Genomic DNA, 16,146 nt, shown 5'->3' with positions numbered 1-16,146 from the left:
TTATGATTTCATATTCAAAATTGACGTGTAGAGAACTTTATGCAAGAATAGTGAATCCCTTTACGACAGACCAGAACAAGGGCAAAGATCTGGTATTACGAGAGTTAGACTTTCGATGGCCAAAATTCAAAGGGTTATCAATTTCTTTTCGAATAAAATTGGATCATTCATAGTTTAATATTAGATTTTTCAATAGCCCCTTTTAAGGGAAACGATGTTTTTTTATTGAGGAGTCTTCATCGAAATTTAATTTTTTCAATGATGTAAAGGCAAGACTCAATCCAAAGAGCAAGAGAATCTTAAAAAACAATGATCAAGCAATTTTGACCATAAAAACTAAAAACTTTCATTATTTAAAAGCAACTATTTTGACCAAAATAAGAAACTATTTTGCCGACCCTTAGTCATAACTAGGGCCGGCCAAAATCTGCAGATGAATATGGTCTTTATTGACAGCAAATTTGCATGAAATATCGACCAAATTTGCATGAAATATCGACCAAATTTGCACAAAAATTTGCAAATAAACTTTCCAAAACATGGGCACTAACACATTCTGGAGGGTGCAAGGGCTGCTTTTGCTATCCCTATCAAGCAACACGTAGATGATGAGGAAAATTATATTATGATATCTTCCACCACTGGAATTTGAACCTGCTATCCCTAGCGAGCAGATCTTGCCTTGTCCATCCTACCTCCTAGACTGATCATCAGGTTGCATCTTTCAAGTCAAGACTTGGACAATTTTTTTAGATAGCATTCCAGATCAACCCTACATTCAAGGACTAGCTCGGTCTGGCAACTCAAATTCGTTGGTAGACCAAATATCACATACAGATTGACAGGTAAGAAAATAGACTGAACATGATACATTCCCTTGGGGGTTGGGGTAGAAAAGCTCGAGAAAACCTGACAAAATATCCTAATTATCTGGCAAATAAAACTGAAAAAGGCAACGAAGTGGGCAAAATGGACCAAAAAGGTTGCGAGAAATTTTGCAAGTGCGAAAAAAATCAACAAATGTAACTGAGCTTAATGTTCTATTCATTTCTAAATTCTTTATTGCGAAATATGTCATATACAATCTCATTGGATAAATTTTTGTATATGTGTGTACATTTGAGAGCACATGTCGTTGATTAGGGGCCATTCTGGGGTTAAGGATCGCCATTCGGGGCGAATATCTACTAGAGCAAAGGGCATGGGTAGACCTGGGCTTGAACCCACGAACCCGAGAGCAACTCGGCCGCGCGTTAGTCAATTACACTACAACCATCTCAGTTCTCTCAACTAGCTCATTCAAATATGTTTAAGTTACTACTTCTCAGACTTCAATATCCTATCAGTGGAATTACATCATGACAAAAACAGCTTTGATTATTAAATAGGACAAGATTTGCGAACCAAGGTAAGTGGTAAAAGGACCACGTGAATTGGCTCTTTTTTGCATTATCTAACATTCCTTCTCAATTTTTTAATGCCCTTAAGCAAGATCCGACCTTAAAATAGAGTTTTGCTGATCTGAATCTCTTAGAAAAAAACTTTTAAGCACCACCTAACTGATTGATTTTAACAACTTATTCAAATTTGTCGACTTGCTTTTGAAACAGTGGCAAAAAAGCTAGGAAAAGATGGTAAATAACAAATAAACATATTATAGGGCCTGAAATATTATCTACTAGTTTTCAGCACCCCAAGAGTTCACTGAACAATGAATTTGCGTCTTGTCAAAATTTATTATGCATTATCATTCGAATCTATTTCAAGGTGAGGCTTGAATTTCAACCCTCTTATCAGATCAGTCGATGCACAAAAAATGAATTACATTGTTGTTTCATTCATAGCGGTTCGATTCTTCCATTTTGTTCCGTTCAACGTACTGATTTCATTTGCCTTCCTCGATCTCGAGCAGTTACAAGTGGTTCAAAACTATAAGATATGATACTTTTCACACACAATAAAGGTAGATGAACCCCGGTATGACCATAAAAATCAGTTCTTAACAATGTTCCACTTCGCATGCCACCCAATGCCAGACCACATTGACTCGTAAAACATCCGCTTCAAGTCCCAATTTCTTTCTGATCCCCCAACACAGGCTCTCCTCATGAATGGATGATGATGCTCCGGATATTGTTAGCTAGTCTGCATCTGGTTGTTGAGAGAGCACCACCCTTCCTCCTTCCCCTGTGTCTCCTCCTCCTCCTCCTCCTCGTTCCGTGTTGTACGCGTAAAAGCGATCAGGACTTCAGTCCATCATCACTCGTGGCTGAAAATGAAGTAACATATGCATGACGAAAGACACACAGGTATTATAAACACTCTGCAGGTCGAGGGCATGAAAAGGATTTCCGCACGTTGATTCACACTTTGGATGAACTGATTGATGCCACGAAGAGATCGTTTCAAGATGGCCAAAGATGAGGAGCTCTCGAGCTCCTTTGCTTTTTTGAACGATTACTACGCGGGATCGTCTTCCTTTGATGACGATACGAATCAATATTTGGAAGGTGATTTGGATTCCACGTCGGTCTCAGAGTGTTCCAACTCAATCTCAAGCCCCAGAGTGTCGTTTCAAGAATGTAAATCCAAAAACGAAGACAAGCCGAATCGATTTGGGAGGAATTCTGCGTTTCGACAAAGTTGTTTTGTGGGCGCTGCTCCATTGGAACAAGCCATCAAAAAGGTGGCTACAAACGCCAAGTTTCACGAGAGGTTGAAATCTTTCGAAACTTTTCAAACATTAAGTGACTTGCATGACAGTTCGAGTGATGCATGTGGTTCGAATCATACTTATGAGGAGATCGGAACATTCAGAAGTCAACTCACTTCGAGGGATAATGAAGTCAACTATCAAGTGGTCGAATTCGCTTTGCCAAAATCAACTTATGATCCTTGGGAACAACTCAAGATGGTCTTTCCAAAGTGTGTCATCAAAGACGAGCACGTAACTCTAATTTACCTATTCGTAAATAGCAGTAGCTCAGTTTGCCAGTTTTTAGTACGAGAGAACGACCAACTCAAGTCTTGTTCCACTTTTGGATCAGTTTTCTTTCTATTTAGTCGTTGTCACTTCAAAAGTGGATCAAGAATGCGCGGGCCAGAGTTTGAAAACGGGAGCAGAACTGGAGCACAAGAGAAAGGCAAGGGAACAGCGAAGGGGGGAAAAAATCAATATTTCTCTTCTCTCCCTGTTTATACATAAAGAAAGGAACAACTGGAACAAGCAGTCTTCTTCTTTCTTCCAAGCTCTTTCTACAATTGTCTGTGAGCCTGTGTGAAGACATTCATTGAACCTCGATAAAGAAGTGAAACCTTAACCCTCAATCACATTCCAGAGAGTCAAAGTCGAAGTTCTACCGCCTGAAACAACCAGAGTCGATGCCTTGTATTCCAAGGTCAAGAAGATCCCCAAGAAGCCCGTTAGAAACCAGAAAGTTGTCCAAGCTGAACTACATCCTACTCCGTGGTCAAGGGATCCGCTCGGGATGAATCAGGATCCAGATAATTTCATCACAGTAATCCCAATCGATTATCAGAACCAGAATCTACACTCAAGTGGATCGGGCGGTGGAAGTGGAAGTGGAACTGGAGGTGGGAACACCGCTCAACAAACACAGCAACATCGAAATCCTCCACGAAGGGCCAATGTGCAAAAAACAGGACAATCTGGGCATCGAAAGAAGACTAAAATGAGATCTGACATGGATCCTGATTACAGGTAGAGACCCTGTTCCTTCGACAACAACAAATGGCTAAGTATTGAACCTACCACTTCTTTTAGAGAATATTTCCAACAAAGAGCCCCTCGAGGTGAGTTTCTCACTCGGGGAGCGGCGTTGGCCTCTCAGCAAGCCGAATATTCGGCGATGAATCCGAACTCCGGACGTGGTTCTATGGCCAGTCATTTGGACTCGACTGGCGTTGTGGTCACGGGGAGTTCCCCAAATCCGATCGCTTACTCAGTAGGTCAAAGGGCGTTGCTTACAGGAAGCAATGATGGACCGCCTCCACCCCAACACGAACAATTGGAAAGGGAACCAAGACGATACATTGCCAATCATGAGTTGGTTCGCACAAGATCCGGAACCAAGGATGTGAATAGGCGAAACCCAACCATCCTTCGGAAAAGTAAGAAAAAACTTAAGTGTTTTTAATAGCAAAATAAATCTGGATCTCGCAACCGTGAAAGGTTGCCTTGTAAGAAAGGAAGTATTGTGTTATTTTTATTGGAATTGTTTCGCTTCTCAGAGCTGGATATTTGCATCTACTTGATGTCTTCGGTGGGGATCAAAATGGAGGTCGAAGATGGAGCTTCGGCCACTGTGACCGAGCTCATTCAAGCTCTAGTGGATGAGGACGGCTTAGATTTTCCCAGACTCACCGGAGACGTCCTGACTCTTTGGATGACGTCTCCGTTATTAGACGTCCAATTGAAACCTCATCATAAGCCATTTTACATCCGACGAGAATGGAACCATTTCTTACAACGCTTCTCTTCGGCCCCGTTAACCAAGAAAACCCTAGATGAGCCCATTTTATCTCTCCAAAGAAACGTATTCTACCCCAAACGCGAAGAGGTCAAACTTCGGGATAATAAAGTCTTGGAATTGTTGTACGAGGAAGCCAAGTACAATATTCTCACAGGTCGATATCCTTGTGAGATATCTGATTACATTATGCTCGGTGGGATTCAAGCTCGTTTGGAGCTGGGTCCATATGAATCCGAGACCCACACGTCATCGTTTTTCCGAAGTATTATGTACAGGTATTGAGGCATCAAAAAAACCATTGGTAAAGCAGAGCTGAATCCAAAAGCAACAAATCATATTTCAGGTTCCTCCCAGAGCACGCCTCTATCTGTAACAGTTGGTCTGCTTTGGTTCCTTGGAGGTCGGCTGCTCGAAATTCCCCAGAAAATCGACTGATTGAGCAATTCAAAGCAATTCCAAACAATGCCTCCGCCAAACGATTGGTCAAGAAGTACCTTGAGTTCTGTTGGTCCCTTCCTTATTATGGAAGTGCCTTCTTCCATGGCCAAATTGAGACCCCAGCCCGATCTCTCACGTCACTTCTCATCAATCATGACACGGAGGTGCTCGTGGCCATCAATCCACAGGGATTCTATGTCATCGACCCGGTTAATGTGGTAAGTAAGATGGGTAGACGTATATTTCGTTCCGAATTTTTGTGCATTGAGTGTTGATTGCAGGTGGTTCTGTTGGGATTGAAATTGGAAGAACTCTCCTGGGACTATGCCAAACCTTCACAAGAGAACAATGAAGACTGTCTCCCCTGTCTATTCATCCAGTTTTGCGTGATTGAGAATGGCCGTCGTGTGTCAAAGATTCTTCAGATCTTTTCTCGGCAAGCCGTTCAAATGGACGCGCTAATCGCCACTTTTGTGGATGAGCTCAAACAAAGAGTGGCTTTGTTCAACGATGATCCAGATGGGAACATTTACAATGACGCTTCCTCCACTGAAGCCGATGGTGCGATCCCTAAGCCTTGAAATTTGATACCGTTGGCTAGACCTCATTTTCAATAGACTCATTGACCTTTTACAGATTGTTTGGTTCCTTTGAACACAGTTTCCAGGAGGGCCATTCCTGAATCTTGCTTGAGCAATAAACTAAATCGATTGACTTTGGCCACTTTTGATGATGAGGGTAAGTAGTTACTGGCAATAATTTCCATAAACTCTGTCTCAAAACGCCGACCCAATGAAACACATTTCTTTTTCAGGTCATTGTATTGGACACATGGGGTCCTGGTCGTTTTCCAACTGAAAAGAGCATGTTGGACGACGCACATGATCTCATTGAGTGGCTCCTTGCTTACGTACATTCCTAAATTAAAGAACGAAATATGAAAGCTCCAATGTCCCAATCATTCTAAAATTGCCGTGTCGAGCGGCGAAAGACCGCGAGTGAGAGCATAGCATCGGCTAGGGACTTCACGAGATGTGGACTGCGAGCGGAAGGGAAAATTTCGTATCTCCTGAACCATTCACTTCATTTAAAATTCTCACTTTAGAGGATTACAGGGTCTTGTCGATTCGATGAACTTTGACAAATTTGGGCCGATTATAATGTTTAGGATACTCAGGAGATGTCGTCAAAGTTACCTAGTAATCACTACTGTACATAAAATTTGAATTTTCAGCCTGCTCTTGATCAAATACATAAGCTTTCGGCAATAGAACTTGACAACGATCCGCTTTACCACTGCATGAGTAAAAGCACTTGTACATAATTGAGGAGATCTAAATGCCTCATATCATTACTATAAGACTCGCTCTGAGCAAGATCAGGCCGGTTTGACGTGAAGGCCGTTTACAGTCCATATTTCTAGGAGTTCGTGCATTAGCTTAGCAGCGAGTGTCTTGAACAGACAAGAAGTACCTACTACTATAGGGCTTGTCTACCTACTACCAACGCATGTAGAAAGGGGGCGAAGTCGAAAGGCCGGTCGTCGAGATCTCAAGAAACGAAGGAGGAGAAAGAGGTGGGCGGGTTGGCACTAACGCACGAATTTGAAGCTCAAACAGATCGAACGTACGAAACGTATCGTACGTACTAGCTACGTAGGTGTTCAGCCCGAATGGTGAGGAAAAGTGGGGATTCGCATGCATTGTTATGAACTGAATTTTTCCCCGTGGAACAACACGTTGAGGTGCACATGATTTGAAGGAAGACTTCAGCCGCTTTGGCTTGGTGCCAGAGATGGGTAGATCGCTTCGGAATTGCGCTTGTACTCAGAAAACTGAACAGTATTAGGACGATATTTCGTTCGCTTACATGCACTTGCAACCATGTTCGCTCCGAATCGGAAAGGTTTCTTCCCGGTGATCTATAACAAGTTTATAGATATCCTGGACGAGAAGCCACGCGAAGCCTTCGCAGCTCTTGGAACCAATGAAGAGAGAGTCAAGTTTTTTCTCGAGCTCCCTTACTTATCCAGAGGCCAAGATCAAGATCTATTTGCCCTCATGGCGCCCATGCCAGGGGTGAAAAACAATGAAAAGAGTGAAGAGAGCCGAGAAGCCGGCAATGCAGCCTTCTATGCGGGCAAGTACTTGCAAGCACAAATCCTCTATTCCGGGGCCGTTTTCACGGCCGACCAAACGACCGACAGTTATTCCTTGGCCTTGGCCAACCGATCGGCTTGTTTACAAAAATTGGGATACTACGAATTGGCTATTCGGGACATCGGATTGGCCTTGCGTCACCGGTACCCGAAGAATAAGATCTTCAAGCTTCTGGAACGCCGTGGAGAATGCTTTGAATCTTTGGGTCAATTCAAAGAGGCCGCAGAGGCATTTTCACACGGAGCCAAATACATTGCTTACTCGACCTTGTCGCGGGAAAAGAAAGACGGCCTGAAGGAGAAATTCAGAACCAAGGCCGAGAAAATGAAATCACTCAGGCCCAAAAGCCATGAAGAGGAAGAGAAACAGGATTGGGCTCTCAAGGTGCTGGACCCCCATCCACACATGCCTGCTTCGCATAAAGACATTGAGATCCATTATGAGCCCCATCGCGGGCGATTTGCAATAGCCAAAGCCGATATTCCAATGGGAACGACCTTGTTCAATGAGAAGCCCTTACTGTTCTCGCTTCTACCGGAGAAAATGGGCTCTAACTGCCTGCATTGCTTCAAGGTCATCAAAGCCGTCTTACCTTGTCCAGATTGTGTTTGGGTGTGCTTCTGCTCCCTTGAATGTCAGGCTCTTTCCCGTCAATATCACCAGTACGAATGCGGGATCTTGAAGTTGCTCATCGAGTCCGGATTAAATGTCTACTCATTTCTGGCTTTAAGAGGAGTAGCCACCATGGGCTTGGGCAAGCTCAAGGCCTTAAAAGATAGGTTGGCCGTTCGCAACGAGCAACTAGGGGTGGGTCAGGATTCGGAGTACTCTTCTCTGGACTTCTTGACCACCTACAATCTGGTCAGTCTGGATCACACTATAACACCAACTGAGTGGATCCTAAGAACTATGGCCGCAGTTCTGCTGGTGCGGATGCTTCAAATCACCCCTTTTTTCGACGATTCCGAAGACGTGGCCGAGGATTCGATTTTTGTGGGTGGGATCCTCCTTCAATTGATTAATGTTTGTCCTACCAACTCCCACGACGTGAGCGAGTTTGAGACTCCGGTTGCTGACAAATTCACCAATGCTTGCACGAAGGTTTCAATCGGAGCTGCTATTTATCCTGCCTTGGCCTTACTCAATCACAGCTGTAATCCGGACTTCATGAGGTGCAATAAGGGCAACGAAGTCATTTGCGTCTCCAATCGATTCATCAAAAAAGGTATGATGGCAAATGGAAATTGTTCATTCTCAGGTTAGGGCGGCCTCGTTCTTTGGTACTTTCGTCAATTTTCCAGGCCAAGAAATCTGCGAGAACTATGGCCTTATGTATACGATGAAGACCAGAGACGAGCGGAGGAAGATTTTGGACAAGCATTACAAGTTCTCCTGCGATTGTCAAACCTGCTCCGAAGATTGGCCTCTGTTGAGTAGCCTCAAATCTGATGTGGCCATGGACCCAAACAATCAGAAATTGACCCGATTTCGGCGCTTCAGATGCGTTCATTGCGGAAACAATTTGCCCGCTTTTGATCGATTCTCTGTACGCGTAAATGCGGTTTGCCTGATGTGCGGAAAACAAACCGATCTTCAGCAGGATGTGCCCCTAAGTCGAATTAAGGAGTTGTCCAAGCAATCAGTGGAAAAATTTATACAAGGATTATGGGAAGAGGGCATGGTCCTTGGCCGTGAATGCGCCGAACTGATCGAGAAACACGTGCATTTGCCAATTTTGGAACTAACCGACATTCAGATAGGGATTTGGAAATGCATTTGGATCAAATGGGGGAATTTGAAACTTGTGAAATTTTAACTCGTCTTTCAGAAAGAAAGTCGATATGAAGGACCGAATCTTGACCCTAAAGTGTCCTAAAGCCATTACTATCATTCGATGTCGCTAACTCATCAATTATTGCACGCAGAGATCAAGAACCAAGAAGAGTGATTGACTCAGGGTTGGGCATGAAAATACAGCATGAACGAATGACTTCGTCGTGGGCTTACTTCTTTGATTTCCTAACCTCAAAGGTCACTTTGAAAGAATCAAGAGACATATCTTTCTGAAGTCCAGCAATTTATTCACGTCCGTTTCGACGCTTCATGATTGGTGAACTTTTGACGGAACAAGAAAAGAGAGGGATCGATGGCGGAAGCCTTAGAACTTGGCAAAGGACTTCTTGCTTCCGGCAGCCTTGGTGACCTTCAACGTGTTGAACTTGACGGTCTTGGAGAGGGGTCGGCATTCGCCCACGGTCAAGACATCGCCTACTTGTACGTCCCTAAAATATGACAATAATGACGATTAAAAGCCATTGCTCAGCCTGGTCGGACTTCAGATGGACCAATTACCGGAAACAGGGCGACAAATGAACAGACATGTTCTTGTGTCGCTTCTCGAATCGGTTGTATTTCTTGATGTAATGAAGGTAATCGCGTCGGATAACGACCGTGCGGTTCATCTTCATCTTGGTAATGGCTCCCGTCAAAACACGACCACGGATGGAGATCTTACCGGTGAAGGGGCACTTCTTGTCGATGTAAGAACCTTCGCGGGCCTAAATCAACGTGAACATTCGATTATTATCAAGCGTTCAAATCCAATCGAACGACATCTCACATACGAGATCGCTACGAAGCATGAAAAGACACACGGATGGCCAAGCAAAAGGTGCCACTTACCTCAACGGGGATCTTGAATCCCAATCCGGGGTTGCAAGTCCATCGGGATTCGGTCTTCTTGATGCCACCCTTCTTCCAGAGGAAGATGTTGTGCTGCTTTTGATAACCGCGCTCAGTCTATTTTAGAGGCGGTTCAGCATCAATCAAACGAGGAAGCAACAAAACCGGGCAGGAAAAAAACGGGGGCACACAAAATCGGAGGGGAGAGAAAAAGAATCGAGCACACATGAGTCTAGGCACTACATATTCACAAAATTAGATCGAAGCGGGGTGGGGGTGATGGTCATGGTTCAAAAACATCATGAACTATTTTAAAGAGACCTCAACGCGTCTCATGCGGAGGGTGGCTAGGATGAGCTACACACACGCACGCCCTGTATGGGCGGCGTTGACACATGCCCTTCACCTCGGTCGGAGCTTTGAATCCCAAGCCCACGTTGCGCATGTAACGCTTCAGCAACGCCTTCTTGGCACCGGGTAGGCGTTTCTCATTTTGGAACACCGTGGGTTGGCGTTGAAAAGAGCGCTCAGTCTGATAAGAACCAATAAATACATGGTACACTCATGGATTATTTATTCGCAATTATTGGTGAAGCTTTGTTTGACCGGATCTAGGGGGAGAACTTTTAAGATGATCGAAGACGGCTTCAAGAATGGTCGGTCGTGGAGTGAATTTAATGTGTTTGTCAGATACACTTTGTTTTCAACACTTCAGACTATCCACAAATCTAGAAAGGCTTGAAAAGTACTTGATTGTTCAAAGTAAAAAAATTCAGTTTAAGTTGAAATTTATTTATTTTTTGGGCTTGGTTTTCACGGGCTTTCTTAACCGCTACAAGGAATGTAATCCCCAATACTATTAAAATGAAAGGTTATAATTCGTCTAATTGGTACCTTTCAAATTAGGTTACTAAAGCTTAGGTTTGATGAATTAAGGCTGCTGATTTCAATTGTCACTTGGTCTTTTAGGTTGGAAAGGTACGTGTGATTAGTACTAGAATTCGAAATGACATTCAGACCCATCCAACGCTCATAACCTCGGTGACAACTTAATGTGAGCTTCTTCCTCGACCATATTTGAATATGTCCTGGATGATGTTAAAAATGCTTCTTCACCAGGTCTGTTCACAATAATAGTATACCGATTCATCGATATTAACCCAACAGAATCCGGCATTATCCTCCCCATCCCACGTGATGCCTAAGCCTTCATCTCGTGGGTTCATTCGATTGTGTTCAGCCTATTCAGATTCCACTGGATTCTGGTTTCTATTGGACCATACCAGTTTCTCTGGTTGGGCGACAAGGTCGGAATAGACACTCGGACCGGACTGAGATTCTAGGGTGGAGTGGGCCGAGTCGACACCAATGGGTGGCCATAATGTGCCTGACGAATGGGCCAATGCCAAAGCTTCCGTTACATAGCTTGATAAGTGAAATTGAGGGCCAGAGTGGGGATGGAAAATGTATTTTGAAGGAGAATCTTACCTGTTCAGCCATTGTGTACCCTGATCAAAAGGAAAAGGAAGTTGAGCTGTTTACTATCCAAAAAGTACCGTCAACCAACCTCTCTCATTCAGGGTCGCCACACGTTTTTCTAATCACCCAAATGTCTAGCTTCCACCCTGGATGGCGGTAGCGTGATATATGAGTCCTACACAAATATAAACAGGCCCTTTCAATGCGCACATAGATAGATCTAGAGTGAAGAAACAATAATTAATAGTCAAAAGATGGTTAGTCACAATGGCAGCTCTGCTTTTGACCAGAAGGCGCTGGTTTTAAGGCCAAATTTTCAGGGTTACTACACATTCGATCTTTTCCTTATTCTGTATTTATCTGACCACCTACTGAACCCCTTAAACTCAAACAAACTAGTCTAAATCGAATTTAAAACCATCCAATTTTACTTCCCATTACCACTACACTGCATATAATCATTCAGAGTACTTTCTCTGACTTTCCTCAGACAGCCCGTTTCCAGAGTATTCGACGTCCCTAAACTTCGCAGTCAAAACAAAGCGTTCTGGGCGAGGATTGGACGTTAGCGCGTCTCACTCTGGGATTGGCCGAGGCCAGACATTGGCACTTTTTGGATTGGGATTCGCGCACTTCCTTGACCACTGACCTTGTCCGGCCTTGGGGACCACGAGGGTTCGTCCTGTCCCGCCTCCCGCGGTGGCCTGTATTTTGACCTGGTGATTGATTGCCCGTGAATTCATCATGATGGGCGGATCGCATGGCTTCCCAGAGATCAGCGCTCAAGCGGCGTACGATGGGTTCTGGCCCAAGGCCACGGAAGAAATTCGAACCATGGACATGAGTGCCCTCAAACACCAAGAATTGCCCTTGGCCAGAATCAAAAAAGTAGGATGATTGTTAAGATCGGGAACGAGACTCAAGGTCAACACTGGAGGGGTTGGGGGATGTCATGGAATGGGTAGAGAGCTTCGTTGTTTTGAATCACGATCAACTGTAGTTGGAGGTAGTAGGAATTCGTTCGACGTAAACTGGTCCAATGGTACGATGTCCAATGGCTAGTTTTGTATTCGAATGAAGTTTCCTCAACTTGGAATGGTGACGTGCAAGATGGTATCTTTCATGATCCAAGTCATTGCCAACTCTACGCTTAGTTAAACGATCCATGTTTAGTTCTTTGAAACTAGTTCCATTGCTCGCTGTCAAGACGTGTATCGACACTTGAAATGTATCTGTCATTTTTTATAGATCATGAAATTAGACGATGATGTCAAGATGATTAGTGCCGAAGCCCCGGTATTGTTTTCCAAGGCTGCGGAGATGTTCATAACAGAATTAACAATGCGGGCCTGGATTCATACAGAAGACAACAAAAGGCGGACGCTCCAACGCAACGATATCGCCATGGCCATCACCAAGTAAGTGACCCTGGAAAACAGCCTTTCCCAAATCAGAAACCATGGCGCCTAAGATAACCTCAAATAATTTCCTGGCCCGGCCCTGTCGCTAATACATGCGGCACATTTCCTGGGCTCGATGTCCTGGGACTCAAAGACGGTTTATGAAGCCAATTAAAAGTGGATCGGTGGTGTACTTACGTTTCTAGACCCCATGAATGTCACATAATTTGGTTTCTTTTTCTAGATACGATCAGTTCGATTTCCTCATTGATATCGTACCTCGCGATGATATCAAGCCCGCCACGCAGCCACCCAAAAAAGAAGAGGCCATGGGCCGAATCGTAGGATCCAACAATGATCAGGTCTCGTATTATCTCCAAATGGCTCAACAACAGCAATTGCAAGGGGCCACTGCCACAGCTCAGACCCAAGTCGTACCCGGTAATGCCTTGGTTCAACCCCAAATTATCCAACTCCAACCTACGCAAATGGTGAACCAGATCACTCCACCCGCCGGAGGGATCCAGATCGTGCAACAAATTGTTGGTCCCAATGGAGAAATACAACAGATACCCATTCAATTGACCGCGCAGCAACTGGGCCTGATACGCCAACAAATGACGGGTAAGTCCGAGATTTTGCAAGATGATTTGGTAAAAGTGCTCACAAGACTCCCATATTTGTTCCAGGAGCCCAACAGCAACCCTTGGTCATTCAAACCGCGCCGATTCAAGCCGCAAGTTTACAAGGGTCGGTGCCACAAACCGTACAAGTGACCCAAGGGCAACAGGCCTCCATGCAGACTTTAGGACATCAAGTGTACATAACTGATCAACAGCAATAATGACGCATTACCACCATGAACCCGCGTGTCCAGTGAATAACCCTGTTGATTGTATTTAATACCTCCACCTCCTTGACCCCTCGGAATGAACGACAGACTACATTAAACATTGGATTTATTAGATGTGTGAAAGTATGCGAGTAATATCAGAGCAGTCACGTAGTCAATCGATGAACTCGATTTCCTCCACCGGGGAGTTTGAGGCTTCATCGTCGTGTGTGGCGACTTCCGTATGAGTTGATTCTTTGGTCGTTGGGTCTTGAGTGGCTTCACCTGAGGTCAAGAAAGAAATCCATTAGAAAAGGAGTCCAGGTTGATGGGCAGTTGGAGCGAGGGGTTAGGGCAAGTAGCCCATAAGGGTGGCCAATGCCAAGAGGAGGCAACAGATCATGCAAGCTATCGACGCGTATGGGCTGAGTCGTTCACAAAAGGCATCACCCGGGAACGCCTGATCTTGGTACAAGCCCGTTCGTTGCTCACCCGCTGTTCCATCCGAATCCACCTGATCGTATTGGTCTAATCGGGCTTCGGCTTCTTTCAGTTCCTCTTCCCAATTTTTGGACTGGGTCCACGCACCATTGGCTACATCTTTGTTAGTTAAGAAATTGGACCTCATGACGGGCTGAGGGCTGGGTTTGACTGACAAATGGCTGCTATCGTTTTCCTCGTCACTTGAGTCCAGCTTGTCCCATCGATGCAAGTTGCGTTTCCAAACTTTGACCAAACCATCCCATTGACGTCGGCTAAAAGCACCCTAAACCATGAATCTTACTAAGCTCATTCGCATCCAAACCCAGATCCTACCTGAACTTTCGGTATTTGTTGGGCGTCCGCGGCATACCCGCTGTGCGCTCGTGTTTGGGTATGGCTTTGATGTAACGGTCATAATCAGGTGTGTTCTTGCCGAAACTGATTTGCTTCTCCCGTCGCTGAAGGACCGCCTCATCCTCTTCGCGTTCGCCTCGCGAGGAATCGCAACTGTGTTGCGAACGAGAGCGCTCGCGTCTTCTAAAAATGGAGCAAACACAAATGGTTTCAATTAAAAAATATATCGTTCATCTCTTGCCTGGACCAAGCCTATGTAAGCGTTATCCCTGGCGAAGGATAGCTAACTTAGCCATGTTGAAGCAAGTCGACTTCGTGACTAAATAGAAAACCCTATCAATTGTCAAATGATGAGAATGGTCAGAGAAAACAGATTGACATTTGATATTAACGTAGAAAAGAAAACACTGGAAGTTGGCCTGGATGTACGCGTAACTTTTGAGAGGTAAACGTCATTCTCCACCGATTAGTGGGCGGTGCTACTTTTTTAAACTTAACCTCATCCCACCTAACCAAACACGATATTAATAACCCTTGATGTCACTATCTAAACCTTTTAACATTTTGCCACAAATTTAAACATGAGCACCGCCAACTAATCGGTGGAGAATAACGTTTATCCTCTTGAGATATGGCTTACATGGAAAAAACATAGATAAACAAGTTGCTAACTCATGAGAGGTTGGATGGGACGAATTTGGGGCGGCTCTTACGCAAGGGAGGAGGAGTTCCAATGCCCAATGTCAAAAGTATCCTCGCGGTCGCGTAACAAGGTGGTTCCTTTGGCCTCAATACGGGCAGGCTGGGCGGCGGGTGGCCGCATTCGGCTTCGACTATCCAGACGAGAGGTACGCTCCGGACGAGAAGCCATCGTGAACGAGTTCGTAGGGTGTGGCACGAAGGGAATCAAGAACTGACACTCTTTGACACCACCGAGCTTAAACTTTAAGTTCTAGCTTTGAGAACGGTCGTTTNTTTGACACCACCGAGCTTAAACTTTAAGTTCTAGCTTTGAGAAAGGTCGTTTGGATGTGTCTGAATCAGCGGACAAAACTTGAAGAAAGGAAGGGTGACGACTTCGATTAGAATTGACATGAGTCTGATTAAACACATGGATAGTTCGAAAGTTGATTCAGGCCAAGTTAGGTCTGTTTTTGATATTCCATTGAATTTCTTATTTTGAAACGTACCTAGCTATTGAACAAACAGGTATGATTGATCACTTGGGCTTATTTGGAACTGAGAGGTAATGGGAGTTAATAGCCAGCCTGACCTACAATGACCAATTTGGCGGGGAAACGGGAATTTCTTAATCTCATGACTTGCCGTCTCTTCTCATTTTTTTTTGAGCCGGGGTGGTCATTTTCTCTTGAATTCCCATCTTATTCCTCACAATGCAATGGTGTGCAGAATAAAAAAAAACACCCCTAACCCACGACTAGAACAATCGAAAAGAGAAATAAGTTTCATTTTGAGGATTTCCTTACCGCTACCAGCAGTTCACGACGAAAAACTTTTTTACTTAACACTATTTTCATATATTGTTTGATCTAGCATCGAATTAGAGCTGGCGGATCTCACTAGCCTTTGAACATAGGGTTGATCAGGAATTTTAGTCAAAGGCTTGTCCAAAAGTAAGTCGGACTTAAATCCTGCTACGGGATCAACACGTACTACAGGGTGTAAAGAAATTAAGGGCCTCCATGACTGTTTTACATAACATTTCTCCCTCCTCAAAGATTTTTTTGACATTAAACCACAAGCATTCATTAAGAGGAACTGTTAAGAACCTAGTGACATATTACAAATGGTCTAACGAAATCCTG

General features: G+C 44.3%; 5 protein-coding genes across 8 annotated transcripts; 3 read left to right on the top strand and 2 right to left on the bottom strand.

Moving 5' to 3' along the window:
• The first annotated feature begins 2,144 nt into the window (after positions 1-2,144).
• On the top strand, positions 2,145-6,207 carry LOC131889265 (putative FERM domain-containing protein FRMD8P1). 2 transcript variants are annotated; one of them, XM_059238338.1, is made up of 8 exons: positions 2,145-2,947; positions 3,339-3,721; positions 3,785-4,131; positions 4,252-4,768; positions 4,837-5,149; positions 5,213-5,492; positions 5,568-5,669; positions 5,746-6,207. In XM_059238338.1, exons 1-8 carry the CDS (start codon positions 2,387-2,389, stop codon positions 5,787-5,789), a joined length of 2,547 nt encoding a protein of 848 aa, XP_059094321.1. In that variant the 5' UTR covers positions 2,145-2,386; the 3' UTR covers positions 5,790-6,207. The 2 variants fall into 2 exon arrangements, with proteins under 2 accessions (XP_059094321.1, XP_059094322.1); XM_059238339.1 differs by having other exon boundaries at positions 2,814-3,267.
• Positions 6,208-6,476: 269 nt separating this feature from the next.
• On the top strand, positions 6,477-9,080 carry LOC131889268 (SET and MYND domain-containing protein 4-like). Its single transcript, XM_059238344.1, has 2 exons — positions 6,477-8,315; positions 8,392-9,080. The coding sequence occupies exons 1-2, from the start codon at positions 6,815-6,817 to the stop codon at positions 8,904-8,906; spliced, it is 2,016 nt and encodes a 671-aa protein (XP_059094327.1). The 5' UTR covers positions 6,477-6,814; the 3' UTR covers positions 8,907-9,080.
• A 70-nt stretch (positions 9,081-9,150) lies between these two features.
• LOC131889280 (small ribosomal subunit protein uS17-like) lies at positions 9,151-11,413 on the bottom strand. Of its 2 annotated transcripts, none has more exons than XM_059238362.1 (4): positions 11,261-11,413; positions 9,773-9,889; positions 9,443-9,648; positions 9,151-9,372 (listed from the first exon to the last, which is right to left on the bottom strand). In XM_059238362.1, exons 1-4 carry the CDS (start codon positions 11,270-11,272, stop codon positions 9,249-9,251), a joined length of 459 nt encoding a protein of 152 aa, XP_059094345.1. In that variant the 5' UTR covers positions 11,273-11,413; the 3' UTR covers positions 9,151-9,248. The 2 variants fall into 2 exon arrangements, with proteins under 2 accessions (XP_059094345.1, XP_059094344.1); XM_059238361.1 differs by lacking the exon at positions 9,773-9,889 and adding an exon at positions 10,179-10,304 and having other exon boundaries at positions 11,261-11,407.
• Positions 11,414-11,788: 375 nt separating this feature from the next.
• LOC131889275 (nuclear transcription factor Y subunit gamma-like) lies at positions 11,789-13,644 on the top strand. The gene is made up of 4 exons (XM_059238356.1): positions 11,789-12,139; positions 12,500-12,669; positions 12,896-13,275; positions 13,341-13,644. Exons 1-4 carry the CDS (start codon positions 11,996-11,998, stop codon positions 13,493-13,495), a joined length of 849 nt encoding a protein of 282 aa, XP_059094339.1. The 5' UTR covers positions 11,789-11,995; the 3' UTR covers positions 13,496-13,644.
• On the bottom strand, positions 13,594-15,191 carry LOC131889278 (histone RNA hairpin-binding protein-like). Of its 2 annotated transcripts, XM_059238360.1 has the most exons (4): positions 15,034-15,191; positions 14,300-14,503; positions 13,976-14,238; positions 13,594-13,768 (listed from the first exon to the last, which is right to left on the bottom strand). In XM_059238360.1, exons 1-4 carry the CDS (start codon positions 15,189-15,191, stop codon positions 13,659-13,661), a joined length of 735 nt encoding a protein of 244 aa, XP_059094343.1. In that variant the 3' UTR covers positions 13,594-13,658. The 2 variants fall into 2 exon arrangements, with proteins under 2 accessions (XP_059094343.1, XP_059094342.1); XM_059238359.1 differs by having other exon boundaries at positions 13,594-14,238.
• Positions 15,192-16,146: the final 955 nt, after the last annotated feature.

The sequence above is a fragment of the Tigriopus californicus genome, chromosome 10, assembly GCF_007210705.1.
Source record: "Tigriopus californicus strain San Diego chromosome 10, Tcal_SD_v2.1, whole genome shotgun sequence".
Taxonomy (NCBI): Eukaryota; Metazoa; Arthropoda; class Copepoda; order Harpacticoida; family Harpacticidae; genus Tigriopus; species Tigriopus californicus.
The sequence above is the reverse complement of the archived record's forward strand: the minus strand, read 5'-3'. Positions and strand labels throughout refer to the sequence as shown.